The 25,117-nt window shown below is 49.8% G+C and overlaps 2 protein-coding genes across 8 annotated transcripts in view; both read left to right on the forward strand.

The window, feature by feature from the left end:
- Positions 1-6,974, forward strand: part of SORT1 (sortilin 1) — a 67,631-nt gene extending 60,657 nt beyond the window's left edge. For both annotated transcript variants that reach the window (XM_047085927.1, XM_047085928.1), the window contains exons 17-20: positions 133-241; positions 1,672-1,778; positions 2,054-2,177; positions 2,394-6,974. In XM_047085927.1, the coding sequence (XP_046941883.1) occupies positions 133-241; positions 1,672-1,778; positions 2,054-2,177; positions 2,394-2,408 (355 nt within the window). In that variant the 3' untranslated portion in view covers positions 2,409-6,974. The remainder of the gene's footprint in view (positions 1-132; positions 242-1,671; positions 1,779-2,053; positions 2,178-2,393) is intronic.
- A 2,481-nt stretch (positions 6,975-9,455) lies between these two features.
- MYBPHL (myosin binding protein H like) lies at positions 9,456-23,905 on the forward strand. 6 transcript variants are annotated; one of them, XR_006963018.1, is made up of 9 exons: positions 9,467-9,644; positions 18,181-18,269; positions 18,830-19,025; positions 19,239-19,378; positions 19,522-19,681; positions 19,784-19,920; positions 22,596-22,641; positions 23,178-23,228; positions 23,815-23,905. XR_006963018.1 is itself a non-coding variant. In XM_047085597.1 (9 exons), the coding sequence occupies exons 1-8, from the start codon at positions 9,497-9,499 to the stop codon at positions 22,604-22,606; spliced, it is 1,068 nt and encodes a 355-aa protein (XP_046941553.1). In that variant the 5' UTR covers positions 9,467-9,496; the 3' UTR covers positions 22,607-22,641; positions 23,815-23,905. The 6 variants fall into 6 exon arrangements, 5 of the variants coding, with proteins under 5 accessions (XP_046941552.1, XP_046941553.1, XP_046941554.1 ...); XM_047085597.1 differs by lacking the exon at positions 23,178-23,228 and adding an exon at positions 21,016-21,202; XM_047085598.1 differs by lacking the exon at positions 23,815-23,905 and adding an exon at positions 21,016-21,202 and having other exon boundaries at positions 23,178-23,206.
- Positions 23,906-25,117: the final 1,212 nt, after the last annotated feature.

Below are 25,117 nucleotides of genomic sequence, written 5' to 3' on the forward strand. Positions count from 1 at the left end.
TCCCCTCTGGCCTGAGAGGTGGTATAAGGTGGAGATGCTTTTCTGCACTTTTCAAATCTTGTTTTCAGGAACTAACAAGAATCCAGGGATAGATCCTAGTGGTCTGATAAAAAATGTCTTCTGCCTTTTCAGGTACCGGAAAATTCCAGGAGACAGATGCCAAGGTGGAGTGAATCCAGTTCGAGAAGTAAAAGACTTGAAAAAGAAATGTACAAGTAACTTTTTGAGTCCTGAAAAGCAGGTATATGAAAGTAGTTCTGGTTTAGGTACCAGTGGGGTTTCCTGTTCTGCCAGGAACAAAAAACATTAAGAATTATATTACTGAATAAAAGTGGCCGAACTACTTCCGGCGGGCTTTGCTTTGCACAGGAAACCATTAGTGTGGAGGATGGGTCATGCGACGCAGTGAGAAACTCGTCCCCAGAAACTTCTTTGTTGGGGGAACAAAGTGGAATTCTGTAAAGTTGTTCTGAGTCTTGGAAGCATCAAGTTGAGGACATTTCTGAGGCTGAGAGTCATTTAGGAAAAAGGCTTGAAGCCTGGCTATAAAGGACCGGAGTCTTGCACCGGAGTCTTGTGGAAGAGAGGAGCCCTGGGCCATAGGTTAGGTGGTCTCTGCTCCAAGTCATGCTGAGTGCGTGCAGAGTGCAGAACTGAACGATGGTCTCAGTGGGTTGGTTTTGACATGGGCTGATTACAGATCTGTAGTACTGAACTGTCTGGCTGGGGTGTGGGAAATGGTAAAGAGGAAACCTCTTGATAAAGAAGTACTGGACCAGCAGTGGGACGGGGGCAGTAAACTGTGAACACCAGTTTCCTAACCCATAAAATGAGAGGTGGACAGTCCGCAGCCCCCTCCTCCCCAGCCTTCTCAGGACTGAGGGCCTGACGGAGGGGGGATTAGGAAGGTAGCGGGAGAAGGATGCGTGGGTGTGTGTACTTGTCAGGGGGCAGGTTCCTCCTCCTCTGCGCCCCCCCCCCCGCCCCCACCCCACACTCCTGGCAGCTATCCTCAGTGTTTGTGTGTGTGTGATTGCACTGGACTCCCACCCACAGGGACACAGCTTGTCCCAGAATCCAGCTCTGCCTCCTCTTGGATACATTGAAAACACACATTCCCTATCTCCCACCCGGAAGCAGGTAGGTCACACTCAAACAATGATATAAAAAGGCCTATTTGTAAAAGCATACCAAAAATTAAGTAAAAACACGTCTCAGTATTATATGCTGTCCTGCCTGATAAGGCATTGGCATAGCTTCTTCCCGGGTGCTGGCTCTGTTCCAGATTCTTCCAAACCCCTGTTACCATCGTGTCTCCCTTTCCTGCTGCACCCTTAAGTGCTCCACAACTTACACACTGGTAGCCGGGAACAGTCACGATTGCTGTTTGACCGAGCTCACTGCCAAGGGCTCCCAATGTTACTTTGACATGAAAGCCCCTGAGTCTGCACCATTCTGGCAGCTTCAAGGAGCTGAGGTTCTGGTTACCCTCTGCCACCAGTGATGCCCTCCTGATAGCACTGAGAGGGCCCATCGTGGGGGGGGCTGAGAAAGCAGTAAATACCTAGAGACTGCGGATCATTCACAGAGAGGCCAGGGAAATGGGCAGTCTCCTTGAATTCAGTCCTAGAATATGCACACCTGAAATTGTTTGTGTTTTAATTTATCAAGAATTCCAAGTCCAATTCTGTTCCAATCATCCTGGCCACCGTGGGACTGATGCTGGTCACCGTCGTAGCAGGGGTGCTCCTCGTGAAGAAATACGTGTGTGGGGGAAGGTAAGGAGCATGGAAGTCAGTCAGAGGTACTGAATTCAAACCACAGAGTCAGCCAAGGGCGCACGGTTGAGTTTGCTCTTGGGCAAAAACTAGCTCGTTGAAGTGATGTCCCTAAAGCAAGAGGCCCAAATCAGAATTTATATTTTCCACACGCCGACCAGGAGCGTATATGTATGACTCATTCTGTGAACATATAAAACTCGGAAAATCCACAGTCCTGTGAGAAACACATCCATCCTCACCGCATGAGGACTCACAGATGTTTCCACCCCCAGGTTCCTGGTGCATCGATACTCTGTGCTTCAGCAACATGCCGAGGCCAATGGTGTGGATGGCGTGGACGCTCTGGACACAGCCCCCCACACTAACAAGAGCGGCTATCACGACGACTCAGATGAGGTAAACCATTTCTTCCGGAGGGGTGGGCCACAAGTACAAAACAGGAGTGTTTCTTTTTCTGTTTATAATCAAGATCTGACTGAGGCAAAGGAGGGTAAAAGCCAGAAGCAGCAACTTAATGACTGTGAGAGTTGGCCAGCCCAGCAACTAGGTCATAACTTTCAAAATAGGAACTTTTTAGTGTGTAAATAATACGGTCTCTGTTTTTCTTCTCAGGACCTCCTGGAATAGCTCCTCCAAGGAGCTGGGACCGAGGACAGATGATGGAACCGCAGTACCTCTCACACTCCCTGTGGCTCCGAATGGGGGGAATAAATTTCCCATTGCGAGGGACCCAGCTCTGTTTCTGCTGCTTCCACCAAAGCCAAAAGGACCTTCACTAAAGAAATGCAGGGCGGGGGGTGGGGGGAACCCTAAACACTCTCATAATTGGCCCTGAGAAGGGGGGGGGGAATTTTTAATTCTTTAACTTTTTATTTCAAATTCTTTTTGCAAAGTATGGGTTCTTTTGGTTTTGTTTTTGTTTTTTAAGGGAAACGAAATGGAATCAGAAGGGAACGTTTCACTAACCCCACTCTCGCATGTTTTGCATGGCGCCTGCTTCAGGGCTCCTGCCAACCCCAGCATCAATGTTCACAACGCACCCGGTGCTGTCCCTGGGCTCTGCCGGCGATACAAAGCAGCTGCCGAGAGGGACTTGGAGGCTGCAATGACTGGCACGGCCCGGGCAGCCTTTCCCCGGCCAGGGACAGCCCTGCCCCAAGAACACTGCACACCAGCTCCTCACACACACCCTGCCTTTTCTTTCTTTCTTTTTTGGGGACCGTAGACCACAGTGGTGTTTCTTTTCCCCTGTTTAATCGGGGAGTATACCCTTGTCAGTTGCCCTTTGACAACTGACTTAACCATGTGCTTCTAAGACACTAAATCAGGAAAACTTAAAGGGCAATATTTTTAACTTGGGGCAGGAAGAAGGGAGCAGCGGAGAATTGACTAGATTTAGCACCTATTAAAGGACAAATTCTTGCTTCTTCCAAGATCTTTCCAACCGTGCTTCATGTTTGTGCCAGTGGATTTGCTCAAGGACAGGGTTAGGGCTTGCCCCGGATGTCTGCCCAGGCCAAGTGACCTCTTTGCTAGAGCCGAGGGAGGGCGCCCGGTGTGGCCCCTACGGACTGAACATCACACAGTCTTCCATGTCCTCTGCCACCTGTTGGTACGGCGGTGAATCATCAGGATGGCCGTTTACTTGCGTGCCTCCTCCTGGATTGCTGTCGTACATGGAGCCAGGACTAACACATTTTCAGATTTATAGGCTGTTTTTTTGAAAATCAGGACTTTATTACCAGGCTCTCCTCCTCACCCATTTTCCCCAGCTTTGCCAAGGAATTTGTTGCCGTGAAACATTTGGCCGAACCAACTGAAGACACACTTCCAGTGTAGGTGATGTTTTATGTGATACATTAGGTTCGTATTTTAAATTTAAGGAAATTTTCCATTTGACACTTTTCAAATTAAGTTCATGGTAGAATGTAGTGAGGTGGATTTGAAGACGGCCATATAGTAGCGGCGAGCTGCAGTAGTTAGTTTTCATACGGCTTGGATGTTTGCTCGCCAGGAATATAGCATGGTACAAGCTTGGTCTTAGCATCCCTACTGTGCTGGCCACAGTTTCACCCAGTAATTATGATTGGGACATTCTTTGGTAACTGCCATTTTGCTGCTCGTTCATTTTATGGCTGTAAAGTCACAAAAAAGTAAATGTGCCAAATTAACTTTTGTCAGAATGAGTGAGCAGATGGCCGTGTTCTCTCCTCCCCAGAATGGATTAACAGCAGCAGGGAAAGTGGGAGAGGGGGTGGATGGAGAAGGTTAGAGACTCTGAAGCTGCAGGAAAATTAAATGAGTCAGGGAGCCCTAGTTAGAAAATAAAGTTAGGGCAGTTTTTGTGAAGAGGATTCATATTTGCTCGAGCTAGAGAGCACTGGTCTTTTAGGAAAAGCTCATTCATTTGACCGGCTCACAAACGATGAAGTGTCAGCTTTTGTCCCAGACACCCTCACCTCCTGTCCAAAGTGAATTTGATGCCCAGAAAAGACCCACTTCTGCTGCACACCTTTTGCCCACGGCATATATGTGTTACCCGTTGGGAGTACCTGTGCCAGTATGCAGTATTTCTCTGATTCATTTTAGGATGTAGGAAAGTTAGTATTCTGTAACCAAGTATGGTTAAAGCTCTTTGCTTATAATGGTATCTGGGATTTCTGTAAAACCTGGCAGCTTTCAGAGGACTTCATTCGCAGTATGTCATTTGAACCTTACCACATCCTCAGTGAGATTCTTCCTTTGAAGGCAGGGGTTTGTAATACTCATTTTTAGGGGATGGAGCTGAGATACAAAAAGTGAGTAAATTGTCCAGGGTCCCTGTGTGTGATGAGCAGTGCTGGTTGTCCATTGGCCGTCTTCAGGGCTCACGACCTTGTTATGCGTGCAGGTGCTGGATACCTGGAGCGGGAAGGGCTTCTTTCTTCTGGATGATTTGCTGTTCTTTAGGAGAAGGGTCAGTGGCATTTCTGTCAGAGCAGCGTGTGAAGCCTTTTTGTCACCTTGGTAAACGGCAAGTCTTATTCTCCTGTTTTTCACGGCTGAAAACACAAATGAATGGTGATTTTGAATATGTGTTTAGAAACTGCCCCTCACCTCGTTGCGGGCGTGGGATCTCCCTTGATGAGCCACCCCTCTCCATTCTCCTTGTTTGCTCGGCCCTGGCCGGCTAGCTAGTTCCCGTTGGTTGGAGGACTGCCAACAAGCCTGGCTCATTCCCTTCATTGGCTAGTTAGCTTTCCATATCAGCCTGCTCACTCAGAAATGTATGCCCTCAGCCAGAAAGCATAACATCCTAAATCCATGATAGCTTATGAGGGAAGACAAGTTCTAATTTGTTCTACTGATGTTAGGTTAGGAGCATTATCTTTGCGTAAAGTATAGCTTACCATTGTGTAATAAAATCCCAGGCTTGATGGTAGCAGGAGAGATTATTGCTGGAGGTTTCAGTGATAGAATTTAGCATTGTAAGATAAGTTGGACATGTCAGACTGTCCAGAGTGGTCTGGGCTTTTTAATTCAGGTGGAGAACTCACCATCCCTCACCTGTGACAGGTGTCTTGGACCTAAGGGGGGTTCTTGGTTTTTAGTGGGTCCAGAGACCAGGGATGCATATACCGAGGCTGGTGATTGAATGGGAACACCACTTTCAAGAATCAAAAGTGTTTGGAGGGTTCTGGCAGTTCTAAGCTGGGCTCAGGAGATTCAGTAGATTAGTTATAACTGAAATTGAGAACTTGCCATCTGCCTCTCACTAGGCTTTCCAGCGTGTACCTCTCTAATTCCTAGGTTTGCCTTTGGGCCTCTACATGCCCAAGCTGGCCTTTCATCCCTGACAGATGAATCAGGTGCTGGCCACCTCCAGTTCCTGCACTGGCTCTATAAAGCGCAGCCGGTTCTTCCGTGGCCTTGGTCACAATACCAGGGTACAGAGAGGGCTGGCCGGAGCTTCAGTCAGTTCTCTGTTTCTTAGGCAAATCATCCAAGTATGGGAGGTTCTCTTTCCCTTCAGGAGAGCTCTAAAGAGCCCTGCTTCTATATACAGTGGTTTAGAGCTCATCCTGCCCATTGTTGGTACATTCCCCTCACCCCTCACCCTGGATACTTGGAACTACTAAAATAAGAGATTCAGCTTTTCAATTTTGCTACTGCCTTGCCGCAAGCAGGGAAATAAACATGGACTTAAATGTCCTTTGAACAAAACCAAAGTGTAAGACTTGCCACATGACGGAGCGATAGGGAGGGCCAGACTTACCGGCACTGGCACTCAGCAGGTGCCAGACCTTCTGTTTCATCTGCTGCCCGTTTGCCCAGCAGCTCTGGGAGCATCGTCCTGCCCGAGCAGAGCCCGGGCCTTGCCCTCATGAAGGATGATTGAAATAGCAGGACCATGTTGATTCCTTGGTTATGTCTCATTATAACAGTAAGAATCAGAACATTAATTTGAAACTGTCTTCAACAACTTGCTGTATGCATTTTTTTCACACCAGTACATTCTTAAGCATCCTTGTTTATATAGAATAACATAAACTAATCTGTACCTTTATATATATATATATGTACATATATACATGTATAAACTGTATAGTGTACATGTTAATGATTTATTGATGTGTCCCAAATCTTTCATGACATTCTCATCCTCCGCATGCCCTCAGTTTGTGGTCGGGTGACTTGAATGTTCCCCGATGATTCTGCCCACCTCCCGTGTTTGGACGTCTAGGGAAGGAGGGTTTTGGTCGTACCCTCCTTATCCTCATGCACAGAAATGCTCAGGGTCCCCATGTGCCTGTTGTTCAACCCTTTCTTGTCTCTTGTCCCCTTTCTGAGCATGTGGTCCCTCCCTGTCCTATAACTTCTCTGCCCCTTCCCCAAGTTGTGGGACAGCTGCCTTCCTACTAAAGTGTAAAGCAGTATTAACATCATTACTGCATGTGCGCTAAAAACCCAAGTTTTCTGTTCCCTTGGGACAGAAAATTGCATGTGGGGTGGGATAATCAAGTTTCAGTGACCCATGTCAGTTACACAACAAAAGCCAGACCCCATTACAAAATTCCACAAAACGGAAATCAAACTCAAATTTCTTTAGCATTGTGTAAATAAATCTGGATGTGTTTAACTTTGTACTGGTAATTTTCTGTATATTTGCAATATTTGGGTTAGAAATAAAACAGACTGGACTTTGTTACCTGACCTGTTGAAATGACTAAGCTATAGTTTGTTAATATGTACAGTTTGTTAATATGGTAGATTTTCCAGTTTTCTAGCCTCAGAAATCAAACTCCAGCCACCAGAGAATAAGCCAGTAAAAGAGGCAGGACTGTGCATTTGTCACATGAGAGGTATTAGGTAAGTTGCGGGGGATTACTTAGTTTTTTCTTGTTCTTTCCGCTCCTAAAAGTCTACCTCCCATGGGTATTTGTGGGGCCAGCTTTCTCGGTCTCACACCCCAACACACCCTTTCAGTACACTGCTACACTCTTCCTTCTGGACACAGCGGCATAGAATGACTCTCCTGAGTTAGATGCTCCTTCAGGCAGGTTTGACAGACAACAACCCTGCCTCTCTCAGGTTTCTCTTGCTGTTCTTACTCCTAGCCTGCCTGATCCATTTCATTTAAGGACATTCAAAGAGCTGCCGCTTTCCTCTCTCCCCAAACTTGTGTTTTAGGAGAGGTTCCTCCCCAACTCCCTTGAACCTTTAGCTGAGCCTTGAAAATTGCTTCTCAGTCTGCCATCTTGGGTGATATTTCCAATGAATACCTACTCTGACATCATGATCTGAAGCTGAAGAGGCAAAAGATTTTGCTTCTAAGGAGCCCCGCCACCTGGCGGAAGAGTTCCTCCCCTAGGAGATTATGTATATAATTTTATTTTCAGCAAGTCTATCTAACCTAGTGTCCTAAGACTTTACCAGAATCACTAAGGTTGCTTTTTCTGATGCAGATTCCTAGACCCCACCTAGACTCATTAAATTAGACTTCATAATGGACAGACCCTAAGAGTCTCCATTTTTACCTTGATTCTTTACACCTCTATTGCAACAAAGGGCTTAGACTGAAAGCCTAGACCAGTTTCACCAAAGGATGGGTTAAGTAGGGTGGAAAAAGGGGGTTTTGGAGTCTCCTGATGTCGGAACTCTGTACTTATAAAGTTGTTGGCTGGCTCAGGCAAAAGAAATCGGGCAGCCACCTTCACACGAATCCTGATGTGGCACCAAGTGCAGCCTCAGAGGTCCAGCCACACAGCTCCCTCTCGGCCATCCCAGCTCCTGATAAATAGGTTCCTGGGCCAGAAATGTGTCTACTAGCTTTCCTGGTCTCAGCCCCTACACAAGTTGCAAAGGGGAGTTTCCATTGTAGCACAGGCTCCTGGGATCCTGTCGACTCTGTCTCTAAATTGAGGGCTAGAGGGAGGAAATGAGTAAGGAGCTCATCCATTCAACCACACTCTTTTTTTTTTTTTTTTCCATAAAAGAGGTGGTGGAAAGGAGGAAGGGGTATATGGGAACTCTGTACTTTCTACTCAACTTTGCTGTGAACCCTTTGAAGCTGCTCTAAAAATAAAGTCTTTACACACACACACACACACACACACACAAAGGGGATGCTGGTTTCTGGAACAAAGAAAGTGAGGGTATGATAGGAAACCATTTGGACACAGTACAGAATGTGTAGAATGATGGCTTGGTAAGTCTAGAAATCCTATAGGACCTTTAGTATGTAACTAATAACACTTCCTATGCTCTGGCCATTTCCTTCGACTATTAGCATTTTAGCCTCAACACAGTCATGGCATCATCATCTCTGGTTTCAGAGCCCTGAGGTTCAGACTCGGTGATTTGCCCAGGGTCACCTAGCTAATGAGTGAGTAGCCCTGCCCGAAGTCACACACACATACTCTGACCTCATGCCCCTGGCTCCCCTCCACCACTGCTGCCTCTCGCTTTACTGGTACTTTATCTCAGAGGCAAGGGAGCTCTCAGAGGGCCACGTGCTGGCCCAACCTAAAAATAGCTCCCATTTATCAAGCACTTCGCTCTACTCTGCTAAGCACTTTGCACAGATTACCTCTTTTAATCCTCACAACCACCCTATGGGCATTACCGTCTCCATTTTACAGATGAGGAAACAGACCTGAGAGAGACTGTGATGCAAGTCGCACAAGCTAGTTGGTGATGGAGCCAAAAGTGAGTCCAGGTAGTCCAGCTCCAGAGGGCAGACTCTACCTTCCCCACCACTAGGGGGGTTGGCGGAGGGGATGGGGACAGACCCTGAAAAGGGCGAGTTGACAAGACTTTACAGCTCCCTGAACACGGCACAGAGAGAGAAGGAGCCGTTAAAGGTGAAAGGTGTGCGTGTGAACCGCTGAGCCTGCTAAGCCAGGAGCCCCATTGTATGATCTGTGTGCGCGGCCAGGGGAGCTGTTTGAAGCTCAAAGCCTACCACACACACCCCCACCCCACCCCCGGGCTGTGTGAGCGGGGCCACCTCAGTCCTCTTGCGGCTATTCTGGGCTGCTGTCTGATCTGCCTCTCTTCCCCAGCCCCTACTTCAGCCCTTCTGCTGGGAGTAGCCGGGTGGGGAAAGGCCAGGCCAGTTACATAAGCCCATGGCTGGGACCCCGGAGGCCAGGCTGGAGAGCAGGTGCTTAGCCCCTCCCTCACCACCAACAGTGAAAATCTCCCTCTGGAGCCCAGCCTCCGGGCGGCCCAGCATGGAGGCAGCCACAGCTCCCGAGGTGGCCTCCTCAGGATCCACACTGAAGGTGAAAGAAATGAGCCCAGCGGATGCAGAAGGACCCCCAGCTTCACCTCGACAGGAGGCCGGCAGCCCCATTCCCCAGCTCCTGTCCCCTATAGAAGGTGACCCATGGGGTTGGGAAGGGTGGGGCGGCTGGGTGGTAGGAGTTGGAGAGGATATCCCTCACCCCCTGACTGTACCTCCTCAGGTTTGTGCAGAGGGAAGCTTCATGGGATTGGTGCCTAGGGTGGGGGAGCATTCATTGGAGCCCCCACCCCTTTGTTTGGTGGATTCTTCCTTGCTTCTCATGTGTCTTTGCTGGGTTTGTGCTTTTTAGCTGAGAAGCCAGGGGATGGTGTATGTGACGCTTTCCAGCGACTAAAACTGATCTGTTTATATTTTTACCTTTAATAACATGTCTGTCCCAGGGACTGAGGACCTGATATATACTAGGACCTGATATATACCAGCCAGGAAGGGATTGAGGGGTGAGGTGGTGGCCGTCTGGCTTAGAAGAGGGCAGTGAAAAACTTACAGCAACTGAGAAGCTGGTGGTGAACGGTCCATGACACTCTGCCTCTCCCTTGGCAGTGCCACAGGTCCAGGACCTACCCCAACACCCCAGCTGGCTCCCATGGAAAATCCCAGCCTCTCAGGGTCTGAGCTCCATGGAAGCAGAGCCCATCCAGGAGAAGCATTTGGCGGCCCTTCCACAGTGGTCTCTCTGGGCCTCTAAGCGAAGAGGCGCTTTTGAGCCAGGAGGTGGTGGGCGCCCCTTCCAGTCCCAGGTTCCCTGCCAGCAGCCCAGCCACCCACTCCCCAGCTGCCCCTGGCTGAGGCCTCTGTCATGTTCACCTGGGGTGTCGCCCACGGTGCCTGGCTTAGCCGACCAGAGGTGGAAGGCAGGAGCCAGGCGTTTCCCGTCTCATGTGCAGTAACCGGCAGAAGGAACCACGGGGGCTGCCTCAAACATTTAAGACAGTTACCTGCACAAAGTCTCTACTTTTGGCCCCTCAACATCTTAAGTGTGGGGGATGCAGAGACCACAAACAAGAAACGCATGAAACCCGAGGGTAGGGAGCGGTAGGAGAAGACGCTGTGACCTAGACTCAATTCCCAGGCTGCCTCCAGCAGCTTTGTGCCCTTGGACAAGCTAACCAACTACTCAGTTTCAATTTCCTCTCTGTAAAATGGTAATAACTAGTGTCTACCTAGTAGGGGGTTAGGAGGACTGTTGAGGTGACCCAAAGTACCTGGGAAGAGGCCAAATGGCAATGTGAGTAGATAATAAAATATTTCCAAGTTAGGGGTGAAGACAGAGTTCTACCTGCAAACAGGGTTGAGTAGGGAAAGCTGGCTGCCACTCGTCATCCTCACAGGAGGCGCTGGGTTTCCAGGAGCTGTTTCAATGTCACAGGGAGAGAGCCGGCTGAGTTCCTTCCATTGAAAAAGAAGAGGTAGGGGAGCAGAGTTATTGTGAGCACACTAGGCTGGGATGGTCTTGACACAGAAAACCATTTCTTCCGTAAGGATCCAGAGAATAAGCGACACAGGCAGAGAGAGAGTGAGAGCCGGGGACTGCTGACTCCCAACTTGGCTGGTCTCCCTCCATAAGACCCTGGGGGAGGTCATCATCCGTCTCTGCCACGCTCCTCCCTCTGGCTGTGAGTGGGCACTCTGGGCCGTCGCTCCTGACAGCCCCCGGCCAGCCCCAAGTGCAGCCTCACCGCCCCCGCGCCAGCAGCTCCACTCATTAGCATCCCAGAGGTCAGTGAAGGTAAGCAGTGCTTGTGATAGTTTGCAAAATATGTTTGCATCTTATCTGCTTAGAGAGGACAGGGTCCTAGCTCTGTCCTGCGACCCTAGGAAAGTCATTGCACCTCTCTGGGCTTCCATTTTTTCATCTGTAAATTGAAGGATGACCTTTTGATGGCTGTGGACCCCTAGGAAAATCTGATGAAATCTGTAGAATCTTATCCCAGGAAAAATGCTTAGAAAATGTTCAGGGAGCCCACAGAACCCCTGAAGCCCTGAAGCCCATTCAAAGGTCTTTCAGGGTGCCATGGACCCAGCCTAGATGGTCCCTATGTTCGCGTGAGCTCTAAGGTCTTTTTCTTCCTCTTAACCCCTCCTGTACCTCACGGGGAGCACCGCCGGACCCAGAGGAGCACTGCAGTGAGCGTGTGTGTGCACAGGAAACGGAGCAGGCACCAGGGGCAGACATGCATTTGCAACGTCAAAATAAATTGTAACTGGCCAACATGAGCTTTTAGTCAGGAAAGCCTGCTATGTGGCTACAAGATGAGCAGACGTAGGCGGCCGGCACTGGGAAACAAGTTTCCGTCTCCCCTCAGCACTGTACGGAGGCGCTGGGTCCTGCAGGCAGCGCTGGGTGGGAGGCTGGGGGGCAGGCTGTACCCCTGCCATGGAGAAGAGGAGACCCTGAGACCCAGAGGAAGGGCCCAGCTGCTGCTTTCAGAATAACTGCATCTCTTTTCAATCCAAACTCTTCTGTGTCTTCCAGCCTTGGGAAGCTGGAGCCCATGCCTGGGAGCAACCTTCCTTTCCTTCTTCCTTCTTCCTGCTTTCCTCCATCCTTCCTATCTTCTTTCTTCCTCCTACAAATATTTCTTTTATGCCTATCATGTGCCACACACTGCTAAAGAAATAAAAATAGGCAAAAGTAACTCCCCTTGTGGAGATTACATTCTAGTGTAAGGAGATAGATAATAAATAAATAAAATATGTAAGATGTCAGATGTGATAAACGCTGTGCCGAAAAATGAAGCAGAGAGGGAGGGCACAAAGCACTGGGGGTGGGAAACATGTCGGCAGTTTTAAACAGGATATTCAGTGAAGGTCCCATTAATTAGGTGCTATTTGAGCAGCAACTGAAAGGAGATGAGAGAACAATGCATGCAGATACTTGGAGGGAATGTCTTCCATGCAGAGAGAACAGTCTGTGCAAAGGCTCTGAGGCAGGAGTGTGTGCCTTATGGGTTGGGGCCACTGGGCCTGTTGCAGCGTGAGGAAGAGAACGGTAGGTTTGCCGGCAGAGAGGTAGCAGGACCCTTGTGAAGACTGGTTCAACTCTGAGACTGGTGGGCAGACTGGGCAGGGTTTTAAGTGAGAAACTGACATGGTCAGCTATAGGGTTTAAGGATTCTTCTAGCTGCTGAGCTAAGAATAGGCTGTAGGCAGGCCTGAGACACTAGCAAGATCATCAACTAAGGATGAGGACGAGGGAGAAGGTATGGAGGTTTTAGAAGAGGGAGGTACCCAATAGTCACCTGGGAGAATAGGAGGCAGAGTGGACTAGAACTGCCAGGGGCCATTTGGAGTTAGTAGTCACTGCTCATGGCCATCAGCTTACTGTCAGCCTCGCTTGTGTTTTTCCCCAGCGTGCGGATGTGGGCACTGAGTGGGTGGAAAGCATGTCACTGGGGTTGGCCATTGCTAGGAGAGTGCCGTGGAGAAAAAGAGGAGTAAGGAATTTGAGTGGGGACACAAGGGAGGGAGTGTAATGACTGGAATCTAAGGTGGGTGGGAGAGAGAGTGGTACAGAGAGGGTGACAGGGAGTGAAGAGGTAGGAAGACGGGATCAGAGGTCTTAGTGGTGCTGAAGGATGGCTGGTAGCTGGAGCGGCAGAACGGGAGCACTCTAGGGGCAGAGGCTGTGCTCGTCGGGGTTTGCCGGTTGATGTAACAAAGAGGCCTCAGAACTGAAGGCTCAAAAACAATAGATGTTTATTTCTATGAAAAAGCTTCTGTTTCTATTTATTTCTATTAAAAACCGTTCTCCATGCAATGATTCCAGGACCCAGGCCTCTTCCCTCTTGTGGCTCTGCTGTGCCTCAGGGCCCTGTACTCAGCCACGCGGCTGCAGCTAGCAGAAGAGGATGTAGAGAATGCATTTCTTGAAGGCCTTGGCTCAGAAGTGATTCTCATCATTTCCACTTGCACTTCATTGGCAAGAGCTAGTCTGATGGTCCTATAGCGAGGGGGCCAGAGCAGCCCCTTCCCAGAAGGCGCTACACTGTGGAAGAGACAGTATGCATTTGGCCAGGCAGTTAGCCACCCTCTGTCGTAGAGGTGAGGAGAGAGTGAGGCGCTTGAAATTCAGATTACAGGGGCTGCAGTTACTCAGCTAGAGAATGACGAAAGGAACCAGGGGCTAGAGCCAGAGAGGATGACACTGCTGGAAGAGGGGTGGGCATAGACGTGAGGGGCTCTGCAGGGACTGGAAGCGGGGGCGGGGGGGCCGGTTGAGATCACAAAGATCCGGAACTGCACTGGAGAGAGTGGCTGTCACACAGCAAGCGTGATGGGGAGGACCACCCCAAAGGAAGGGTGGCAGATCTTCTCAGAGAGCAGTTGCCTGTTTCTAGGTCCTTCTGTTTTTTCCTGACCTTAGTTTCACCGTCTTCAAGAAGGTGACACTCCTGTCCCACAAGGTACTTTGGAGGTCATCCTTCCTGTGACCTCCTCCAGGCAAGTTTCTAATAAGGCCAAGTCCACAGCCTGTTTCAAAGCCATCGCTCACCTTGTGCATTTGCCCTGTATGGGTAGCCATTCACTCACACAGGCCAGAGCACACACACACACATGCGCATACTCTCACCCCCTTACACACATTCATGCACACCCTGTCACACACACACTCTATCTCTCACACTTGCACACACACACACACACACACACACACACAGCTCCCTCCCTTCTTTCGATGTGTCTGTCTTGTTCCTTCACTCTCCAGGCCATAAGTAATAACATCAGTGTGAACTACATGGCACTTCAGGAATTGCTGGAGGACAGGCTTTAACTGTGTAAAGGGAAATTTTGAGAGAATATGAACATCTGTTTCCCCATGAGCACAGAATAAGGAAATGGGCATAAACTTCAGCAGAATGAAATTAGGGTAGAATTAAGAGGAAATTTCTAATCAAGAGGAGTCAAGATCTTTGGACTTTAAGTAGTCTCCTTCTCTGTTCATTTTAAAGAAAGAATTAGACCACATTCTGTCTGAGGGAAAGATGACCCCACAGGTCAGAAGCCAATGTCTCTCAAAGGACTTTTTGTTTTCAAAATGCCTTTTCCCCTACACTCCATGAAGGGAGAAAACCAAATTGTGGCTGTCTGAAACTTGGTCTTAGAAAACCTAGGTTGTGGGGCATCTGGGTGACTCAGTAGGCTGAGTGTCCAACTTCAGCTCAGGTCATGATCTCACTGCTTGTGAGTTCGAGCCCCGTATCGGGCTCTGTGCTGACTGCTCAGAGCCTGGAGCCTGCTTCAGATTCTGTGTGTCCCTCTCTCTCTCTCTCTGCCCCTCCCCTGCTTGCTCGCTGTCTCTCAAAAATAAACATTTAAAAAATTTAAAAAGAAAGAAAACCTAGGTTGTGCTTTAGGGCTCTAGTCTTTGGCTCACATCCCTCCTGGCATCTGAGGAGGAGAAAGACCTTGGGCTTCAGGGAAAAGCCATGTTTCCCCAAGGTCGATACAATTAACACCTCTCTTGACTGCAGATGTGTGAAAAGAGATGCCCCAAATGAGCCCTCCAATTACCATTCTTAGCAAAGGGCGAGGGCCCAGGTCAAGCTGGGGAGTGTGCCGCTGCCTGGGCACCTGCAGCTGCCACGCTGTCTCCTGCCACCTCCTGCACTGTCAGCTGCTTTTGCCCAAGCCTGTCCTCCTTCCTCCCCCCCCCACTCCCCACTGTGGTCTGGGAGCCTGCTGAGAGCAGAATCCTCACCTACTAAGCCTCAGATTCAGAGCATTCTACTAACTTAACTTTGTCCCCTATCAATTCACGTCTTGTCAGGGAATCCCACTTACAAACAAAGAACTGGCACAGGCGCCCCCCAGGGAGGAAGAGACTGCCATGCTAGCTGTGGGCCCTTCTCTGTCTCTGCCTCCGCTGGGATCCCTTCTGGGACCCGGGCCATTCTGCTCATCTTCCTCTGAATACCACCATCTTTAAAAACGATTTTTTTAATGTTTATTTATTTTTGAGAGAGAGAGAGGCAGACTGCAAGCAGGGGAGGGGCAGAGTAAGAGGGAGACACAGAATCTGAAGCAGGCTCCAGGCTCCGAGCTGTCAGCACAGAGCCCGATGCGGGGCTCGAACCCACAAGCCGTGAGATCATGACCTGAGCTGAAGTCAGACACTTAACCGACTGAGCCACCCGGGAGCCCCATGAATACCACCATCTTAATTTATGTTCCACATAAAATTATTTCTGTAATTGTTCTCCTTAGTTCAGGTGAACCAATGCTAACATCTTCCAAAGTATCTCTCTAAGAAACAAGAGAAACACTAAGTGGGCACAAATAGATCAGTGGGCATGCACCCCTCTATAGAAGCCCATTCCCCACCTGAGCTCTAAGCAGAGCAGGACTCAGACAACGTATCTTCCAGGTGTGACGGCTGGTTTCCTCGCCTCAACCTTTTCAATTCTTGAGGGTATCCCTCTGCCTTCCCCTCTTTGCTACCTCCTCCTAAGAGCAAGATCACTGTCAGAGCCCTGACAAGGTGCGCAGACCCAGGTGGACAGTGGAGGGCAGGTAAGGGGGCAGGTATGCTGTGCTCAGAGAACAGGCCCTTTGGACGTACATTTCTAGACGGAGAGGCAGCACAACTTCACAAGTGTGTTTCTCTCTCCGAGCCCTTGCCTCCCTGTCTTCTTGATCCTGGCGCTCATCAAGCTCCCTCTGCGTCATGCAGGCAGAGCAGGGGACAGAAGAGCCGGCTTCTCTCCAGCCCTCCCTCCAGCAAGTGTGAAGGGCTATTTCCTCATCCAACAGTAGGGAACCAAGCCCAACAAGATGAGGTTTTGACCCTCCTTTTCAACTGCCACCCTCTTTTTTTCAGAAAACCCTTAAGTCATATCCGCTCGTTCTCAACTCCTTGGTTGCTTGCCGAGAGGGCCACAGGAGAGGAACACATCACACAAACGCTTCTTCTGTGTTTCGTGCCCCGCCCCCTTCCAAACCGCCAAAGTCGAACAGAGGGCAACCAGAGAAGTGTCACTCAGCCGCCTGGGGCTCCATCGCTGTCGCCGCCGCCGCCATTCTTACTGGCGCGCCAGGCCCTGAGCAACACAGGCAGGCCAGCCGCTCAGAGCACCTGAGGAGGCCCCGTGTCACTTCGTTCCTGCTTTTGCCAGGGGCAGGGGTGGGTGAGGTGCAGTCTAAGAAGCACAGCCCAGGAGGAAACATAAGCCACACAGTGAAAAAGGAAACTAGATAAATAAAAATGGACAGTGTGCACTATCTGTGTTTATATTTATTTCCAAAGGCAAAAAGTGACCTCGGGGTGGTGACAGGGCAGACCATGGGAAGGAGGTTCCTGCTCTCTAAACAGTGGGCTACAAATTGAGGTGTAGGAAGAACACAGTAGAACCCCTATGTACTGTATTTTAAATTTCACCATTCAAAAGTTTGCATTGCATAATGTACATATTTAAACAGTTCAATTTGTAAGTGAACACACAGACCGTGGAGTGGAGTGCTCAGGAATGTATCGTCGGGAAATGTTACGTTATCAGAAAGTTTACAGCCCACTATCACAAAGTGGTGCTGTTTGCCTCGGTAGTGACCTGGGTGAGGCTTTTTACGACTCCACAAAAGAATTGTGCAGAGAGGCCGGGGAGGTAGTGAGGAATGAGGCACTGTCACATTCCACTTTTGACAACAGCAACAGGCAACTGTCTGCCTGAGGAAGAAGGAGACAGGAGCCCCGAGAAAGCTAGAAAATGGTGCAGTCTCAGCCAGGCCCCCAAGGGAACCAGGTGGGATGTTTGCACTTTCTCAGCCGAGGCAGCCCAAGACATCCGGAGAGGGAAGCGGTCACACCTGGTCGTCTTCCAAACCTCACACTCAGCACTTTTCCTGAGCGTCTCCTGCCTCCATCCTGGAAGCCAAGGGACATAAACTAATCCCTCGACTCACTGGAACAGGCCTGGAACATCAAGGAGCAGGGAGGGGTGGCCTAGTTTTTCCCAGATTCCCAGAGTCTGTTGGTACAAAGCGATCCTCCACCAACTGGAAGAGCATCGCACAGGTCGTCCAAGCAGCATAGCCACGCAGAGGAAGGGACCCAGACACCAGCTCCCTCTTCAGTGACGTCAGTGCTGTCCCGGTGGGTCCAGGGTGTTGACTCTGCCTGCAGAGTGGAAAACTTTCTCCTCCAGTGTGGCCTCAAACTGGGAAGCAGGGCTGACGCTTGGAGGTCCAGAGTAACATTGAAAGTGGCTGTGATAAATGGAGTGCTGTTGAGGACAAATGCAGAAATGGGGTAGAAAGGCAAACCCCACAGGCTGGACCAGTCTGTGCACAAACAGAAAAAGGAAATCTCGGTTAATGAAGAGTCAGTAGCTGAGCATTACAAATTAAAAGAAGTAAGCGTCAGGCTCACATTCCAGTGCTTTCTGCCAAGACCTGAATGCTCTCCAGAGGATATTTCAGCCAATCACTCATCCCGAAATTCCAGCGAGACGAAGGGAGCAATCTTCCCATCCCCTAGGAGAGGACTGATTTGCCGAGCACCTGGGGCGTCTGCCCATGGAGCACAGCCGGGTGCAGTGTCCATCTCCTCTGAGCTCTGCGCCTCCCACTACAGGAGGCTCACCACCCACTGTTCTCTCTCCTTCTATCATTCAGAGCACCCCAAGATCTGGCTACCTCGCGCCCTGAGGCAGACCTATATCCGGAAGGTCGGAGACACTGTGAACCTACTAATCCCATTCCAGGTAAGCATGCTGGCCCCGTGCTGACTCCGTGTTGGGTCCGGGCCGGGACCAGGCCAGGGTGTTGATTTGGAAACAGATACTGAGAGTCCTGCTAGCAGTAGGGAAGTTGTCCTGGCCTGGAGTGGACGGGGCCAAGTCACCAGAAGTCTGAGGCAGAATGACTCTTCCCTCTGCACTCCTGAGGGGGGGATGGGGTGGGGCGTGGCCCCATGTGACCCGCTGAGGCTAACCTCTGCCCCTTGGTCAGCAGAGGTCTGGGAGCTCTCAGTTTGGAGGGTTCTCGGGAGTTTAGACAGCTATTGTTAGCCCCAGCTGCCTCGGGTGATCTAAACTCTCAGAGGGCGGGAGACTCAAAGCCAAACCCCTTCCTTCCTCCACATCCTTTCAGCTGTTGCTGAAAGATGCAGGTCCCCTGGGACAGTGTGCGAACTTCTAACTCAAGGCATTCACAGTTGCGAGTCCAGTCACCATGTGGACCTGGGGTGGATCTGGTCCCCACTGCAGCAGGCAGGGTCACGAGGTCTCTTGGGGCTGCTCAGCGCCTTACTCCCATTTCTCAGGGCAAACCCAAACCTCAAGCCACCTGGACACATGATGGCTGTGCCTTGGATGCTGGCCGTGTGAGTGTGCGCAATGGGGAGCGGGACTCCATCCTCTTCATCCGAGAAGCCCAACGTGCTGACTCAGGTCGCTACCAGCTCAGCGTGCGGCTGGGCGAGCTGGAGGCCACTGCCACCATTGACATCCTGGTGATCGGTACAGTAGGGGGAGTGGGAGCGAGTTGGTCCTCAGGCTAGAGGAGCCATCACAGACAGCTGGGGAGGCCAGGGTGACTCCCCACACCGAGTGTGGGGCACAGTGGTGGGTGAGGGGGGGCATAGCTGAGCAGAGAAGGGGAAGGGCACCCCGAAGTGATTCCCATGCATATGTGAGCCGTACCCTGCCCACTGCCATGCTTGGCCCTTTCAGAGCGGCCAGGCCCTCCTCAGAGTATCAAGTTGGTGGATGTTTGGGGCTCCAATGCTACTCTGGAGTGGACACCTCCCCAAGACACAGGCAACACGGCACTCCTCGGATACACCGTGCAGAAGGCTGACACAAAATCTGGGGTGAGGCGCAGCTAGGGAGGGAGAGGGGAGGGAGCAATCACACGTTCTGGAATGGGGCGCTGCTACCTCCATGCGGTGAGCCGAGGTGGAGTGAGTTCACAAAACAGGCATCTCATTCACGGCATCTTCTTGGGCCCCCAAAGCTGTGGTTCACGGTGCTGGAACGTTATCACCGCACCAGCTTCACAGTCTCCAACCTCATCGTGGGCAACTCCTATGCATTTCGAGTCTTTGCTGAGAACCAGTGCGGGCTCAGTGAGACAGCCCCCATCACTGCTGACCTTGCCCACATCCAGAAAGCAGGTGGGGCACAGAGACTCGGAGCTGGGAAGGGTGGAGGGTGGAGAGTTGAAGAAAGGTGGGGGATCTCAGGCACTATAGCAGGGCCCTTCTCGGTCTCCTCAGCTACCCTTTGCAAGACTGGGGGGTTTGCACAGCGAGATTTCTCTGAAGCCCCAAAGTTCACCCAGCCTCTGGCAGACTGCACCACGGTCATGGGCTATGACACCCAGCTCTTCTGCTGTGTCCGCGCCTCTCCCAAGGTAAGCAGAAGTTCTGCATGGTGGCCGTGCTGTGCTGCTCCCTGCTCCTGCCCTCACCTCTGCTACGTGGGAGAGCATTCTAAAACATGTGTTCCCATCACCATCGCCTGCCTCTTCCACCGCAGGTTACGTAGGTTAGGAACAGCTAGGGCACTTAGAGTCCAAGACAGGCTGACGTGGATGATGTTTCCAGTTTTCCTTTTAGTGTCTGCTCCTCTTCTGCGAAGATCACTTGCCAATCTGCTGGCAGTTGGGCATGAGCTTCAAGTTGTCTCTCTGGCAGAGGTGATGGAGTCCCGCTGGTTTCTCCTTAGTCACCCACCACGCCTCACCTGCTCAGGGCCATATGCCTACCAGCTGTCTAGAGTTGAGGCCATAACCCTGAGCAAGTCTACTTCCGATCTAGTCACTACTTCTGTACACTACACCGCATAAAACATCACTAACAACCTTACCAAGGGGGTGCTTGGGTGGCTTAGTCAGTAAGCGTCTGACTTCACCTCAGGTCATGATCTCGCGGTTCGTGAATTCGAGCCCCACATCAGGCTCTGTGCTGACAGCTCGGAGCCTGGAGCCTGCTTCGGATTCTGTGTCTCCCTCTCTCTCTGTCCATCCCCTGAGCAGAGACACTCTGTCTCTCTCTCTCTCTCTCTCAAGAATAAATAAACATTAAAATAAAATTAAAAAAAACCTAACAACCTTACCAAGTACCTTTTGCATAGGAGTCCTGGGCCAGAGTACTACATCTCAGAAAGAGGGTATCAATAAGCCCACTCTAGAAACTACTTTCTAACCAGAGGGGACAACAGTGACTCCCTAGCCAACAGCGGAAACAGAATATGAATGATTCAACAACGAACATACAAAAAAGAGGGGATTCTGAGGCCCGGTGCCTCAGGGGAAAGAACAGAAGGTCCTACCTTTTTTCTACTCAGGAATACTTGATGAACAAGGCAAGGTTTCAGGTGCTCATTTCAACCAACAGAAGGAGCCTGGGAGGATTTTGGATACCAGTAAGGGAACCCCTCCCCCAACGTAAGGAATGGGGAACTTTCTCACCACTCCCATGCTGGCCCCCTCACCTTTATCTTGCAGCCAAAGATCATCTGGCTGAAGAACAAGATGGATATCCAAGGCAACCCCAAGTACCGAGCCCTCACTCACCTGGGAATCTGCTCTCTCGAAATCCGCAAGCCTGGTCCCTTTGATGGGGGTATCTACACCTGCAAGGCAGTTAACCCCCTGGGGGAGGCATCTGTGGACTGTCGGGTGGATGTGAGAGGTAAGGGCAGAACTCATACCCTCTCTCCACAGCTGGAAAATTCAGGGGCAGAGCCACAAGCCTGCATGGAGAAGGGCTTGGTTGGCTTCCCCTTCACGTGCTCTCGGCACTGGGCACCATCATCATCAGGATGTATTTGAGGGGCCGTTTTTATTATCCAATATCTTATTTCTCTCCAGCACAATTCTGTAATATAGAAAGAATGGCTATTTCCATTCTGCAAAGGAGAAACCTGAAGCACAAGGTGGTGATCAGCTCCCCCCAAGATTCCCAGTATTGGCTAAGTGAGGAGTCGGCACTGTGGTGGAAAGAGCCCAAGACTTTCCTTACTCAGACCGTTTTTCTTTTATTTTTTTTTTTATTTTTTTTCAACGTTTATTTATTTTTGGGACAGAGAGAGACAGAGCATGAACGGGGGAGGGGCAGAGAGAGGGAGACACAGAATCAGAAACAGGCTCCAGGCTCTGAGCCATCAGCCCAGAGCCTGACGCGGGGCTCGAACTCACGGACCGTGAGATCGTGACCTGGCTGAAGTCGGACGCTTAACCGACTGCGCCACCCAGGTGCCCCAGACCGTTTTTCTTTTAAACAGTCTTCGGCCCAGTCCAGGAAGCAGAGAGAGAGAATCCCAAGCAGGCTCCAGGCTCAGCACAAAGCCCCTTGTGGGGCTTGATCTCAGGATCATGAGATCATGACCTGAACCCAAATCAAGAATCAGACACTTAACCAGCTGAGCTGCCCAGGCACCGCCCCCCCCCATACCTCTTTTAAAGTATTCATTCATTTATCTCTGCCTGTCACCTTGTTCAGATCTCCATCACTGCATTTAACATATTGTTATATAAGTGCCTATTTACTGGTTTCTCATTTAACCCATGAGCACTGTGAGGGCAGGTACAGCCTGATTCACACTTGTCCCCCCGGTGGTGAGCCCAGTTTCTGACACAGTGGGCACTCTCTAAGTGTGCATAGCATGAATCAGGAATGAATGGGCCATTACGTGCCCTATTCTTCCCCATGTGTAGACTCCTAATTACATAATGGACTCTCAAAAAACATGAGAAGTATATCCCTTCCCAATGCTCCACAAGAAGGTTTCCCAGAAATTTAGGGGCGCCTGGGTGGCTCAGTCGGCTAAGCGTCCGACTTCAGCTCAGGTCACGATCTCGCAATTCGTGGGTTCGAGCCCCGCGTCAGGCTCTGTGCTGACAGCTCAGAGCCTGGAGCCTGTTTCAGATTCTGTGTCTCGCTCTCTCTCTGACCCACCCCGTTCATGCTCTATCGCTCTCTGTCTCAAAAATAAATAAACGTTAAAAAAAAATTAAAAAAAAAAAAGAAGGTTTCCCAGAAATTTCTGAGATGCTAACTCTGAGAAATGTCTGAATTCTTGCAGCTCCTCACTGAGGCCTCCAAAGAAGATTAGGGCAACTCTGACAAAGGTAAGGAGAGGGACTGGGCTTCTGAATAGAGCATTTTGTATTTACAGTTAGTGTTGAATCTGTTAGTGTTAGTTAGGAATACATATCTGTATACAGAATACAGATCTGAATACATATCTGTATTCCTAACTAAGCCTTTCGACCATGCAGTCATTGATAACTATTTTCCTTTTAACCACTTTTTTTTGTAAGCTAATACTATCATCTCCATGGAAGGACTTTACCATAGTTGGTACTACTTTTGTCATGTCCTCTTTCTGTACTCAAAGTGATGATAGGTATTAAATCTAATGGTCCTCTGGAAAGGAGTGATAGCATCTATCCAAGTGTAAGGGGGCTCAGTGGAAGGGAGGTGGGCAGGTGCTATAAGAAAAGGCATCAAGGGAACAGCCAGTAGAGGAGTAGAGGTGGGTCACCACCACCAAGCGGCAGCAGCGTGGAAAAAGAGACAGGAAGCTGCTCCTGCTAACTGTTTCTACTGCCGTGTCATAAGCATGGTAAGAAACAGATTCGTTTGCTTGTTTTTTACTTTGAAGTTTGTGGACTCCTTCCCTTCTGAGAGAAGAAAACCACCATTATCATCATAGGTCAGTAATAATTGAACATGCGGGTATGTGGTCCCAAGCAGCACATTACTGGCAAAGGACAACTCAGATCATCGTTTAAAATTTGATAGCTTCTTCAGATTCTAAATCACTCACAGTAGAAATGCTGTGCATGAACTAATGAGTGGGGTGAAAGAGCGGCTCATGGGAGAATTAGGGAGAACCAGTTCCCAATGTCTCCTGGGACTTGCAGTTCCTGGCTGACGAAAACAGAATGAACACCATCCCAGATGCCATTTATTTGAGCCCATCATTGATATAGATCAAATGGAAACCCTCAGGGACGCATTAAAAGTCCAGATTTCTCAAGAGAGCTCTCTCTGCCAGTTGGCTTGCAAAGATAGCTCTCTGGCCATGCCTTAGTTCCCTCTCTGTGTTAATGTTATATTGTGTCGGGACTTGCCCTGTTACCTCTCTCTCAGCCAGCACACAGCAACAAAGCAGGGTAAGGAGAGAATTCATAGCACGGGACCCAGGGACCGTGAGGAGAATTGCCTCAGCATCTTGGGTGTGCACTGGTTGTTTGCTGTTAGAGCCACAACATACCCTCTCTTTTCTGTGCCTCCAGGAAGCCTGACTGTGGGGAGATTGTGTCCTTAAGCAGCTCCAGCACAACATCTGCTTTGGACTAATCTAAATAAACGTGTGGATCCTCGGTGCATAAGTGTCCATCTGTTTGAGGCTTTCTATATGGGAAGACCATTTAGAAAGTTGGAATCCGTTTTTTAAAATTGTTTGTCTGTTTATTGAGAGAGAGTGTGTATGTGCAGATAGGGGAGGGGCAGAGAGAGAGAAAGAGAGAGAATCTCAAGCAGGCTCCGCACTGTCAGCAGAGAACCCGGCACGGGGCTCGCTACCACCAATCGTGAGATCGTGACCTGAGCTGAAATCAAGAGTTAGACACTTAACTGACTGAGCCACCCAGGTGCCCCCTCCTCTTTCTTCTTATATCCACATTCTCTTCCACAGAGGTTTCTAACATTGTCCTTTTGTTTAGAGTCTATGACAGAGCTAAGTTCAACTCTATCCTGTGCCTGGTGCTGAAAGAGGTGCTGAACATGACTTGGTCTCTTCCTCTCTGATCTTTCCAGTATAAGTTGGAAAAGAGGATGCACATCCATCACAGAGACACAGACAGCAGAACACACATATACATACATAGCTAATTAAAGACCAAGCACTAAGACTTGAGGGCTGGGAGACACTGAAGAAATTGGAGCAGAGTCTCACTAAGCCTTGGGGAAAGAATAAAGGTGAGGTGCTCTTGCTTACATGTTTGCTTTCATTCTCATAACAAGTAAGATATTAAAGCCATTCTGTAATGGCATCTGCAAAAGACAGCAACAGTTCCCCCCATCTTGGCTAGCAAGGGCATCGTGCTCTTCCCAAAGAGTTGGGGTCTGTTCCCCTCCCCTCACATCTGGGCTGACCATGTGACCTGCTTTAACCAAAAGAATGTAGTGGAGGTGATGCTGTGCCAGTCTGGGCCTAGACCTTAAGAGGTCTAGTAGTTGAATCTCAGGACAGATTTCCAAATTATGAGAGGCCACATACAGGACAACCCAGCATCCCAGCTGACAGCCAGCACCATAGCCCTAGATACGTGTGGCTGCCTGAGACCTTTCAGCGCTAGTCAAGTCCAATCCACTGGGACTGGAGTATAGAGAGGTCATGGAGTAGAGACAGGTCCTCCTAGCACGACTGTCTGTAAAATCAAACTGTAAAATCATGAGATCTGGGGTTTCGAGCCTGAAATACTAAGGTGGTTTGTTACACAGTAGCACGTAACTGAAATAGTCTTCTCGACATCAGACACTGAACGTCAGGCTTTATCACTTTTAATCTCTATTTTCCAAATGGGGAAGTTGAAG

This window comes from Lynx rufus, unplaced genomic scaffold (genome assembly GCF_022079265.1).
Source record: "Lynx rufus isolate CCGP_SWC_20201006 ecotype Redwood Valley unplaced genomic scaffold, mLynRuf1.p SCAF_2, whole genome shotgun sequence".
NCBI classification, from domain to species: domain Eukaryota; kingdom Metazoa; phylum Chordata; class Mammalia; order Carnivora; family Felidae; genus Lynx; species Lynx rufus.

Excerpts from the sequence above, each read along its gene's own strand:
- MYBPHL (XM_047085596.1), top strand. The coding sequence starts at position 9,497 with ATGGAGGCAGCCACAGCTCCCGAGGTGGCCTCCTCAGGATCCACACTG. Across the intron at positions 18,270-18,829 it reads ACCTACTAATCCCATTCCAG|GGCAAACCCAAACCTCAAGC; the intron begins GTAAGCATGCTG and ends CCCATTTCTCAG. Across the intron at positions 19,026-19,238 it reads CATTGACATCCTGGTGATCG|AGCGGCCAGGCCCTCCTCAG; the intron begins GTACAGTAGGGG and ends TGGCCCTTTCAG.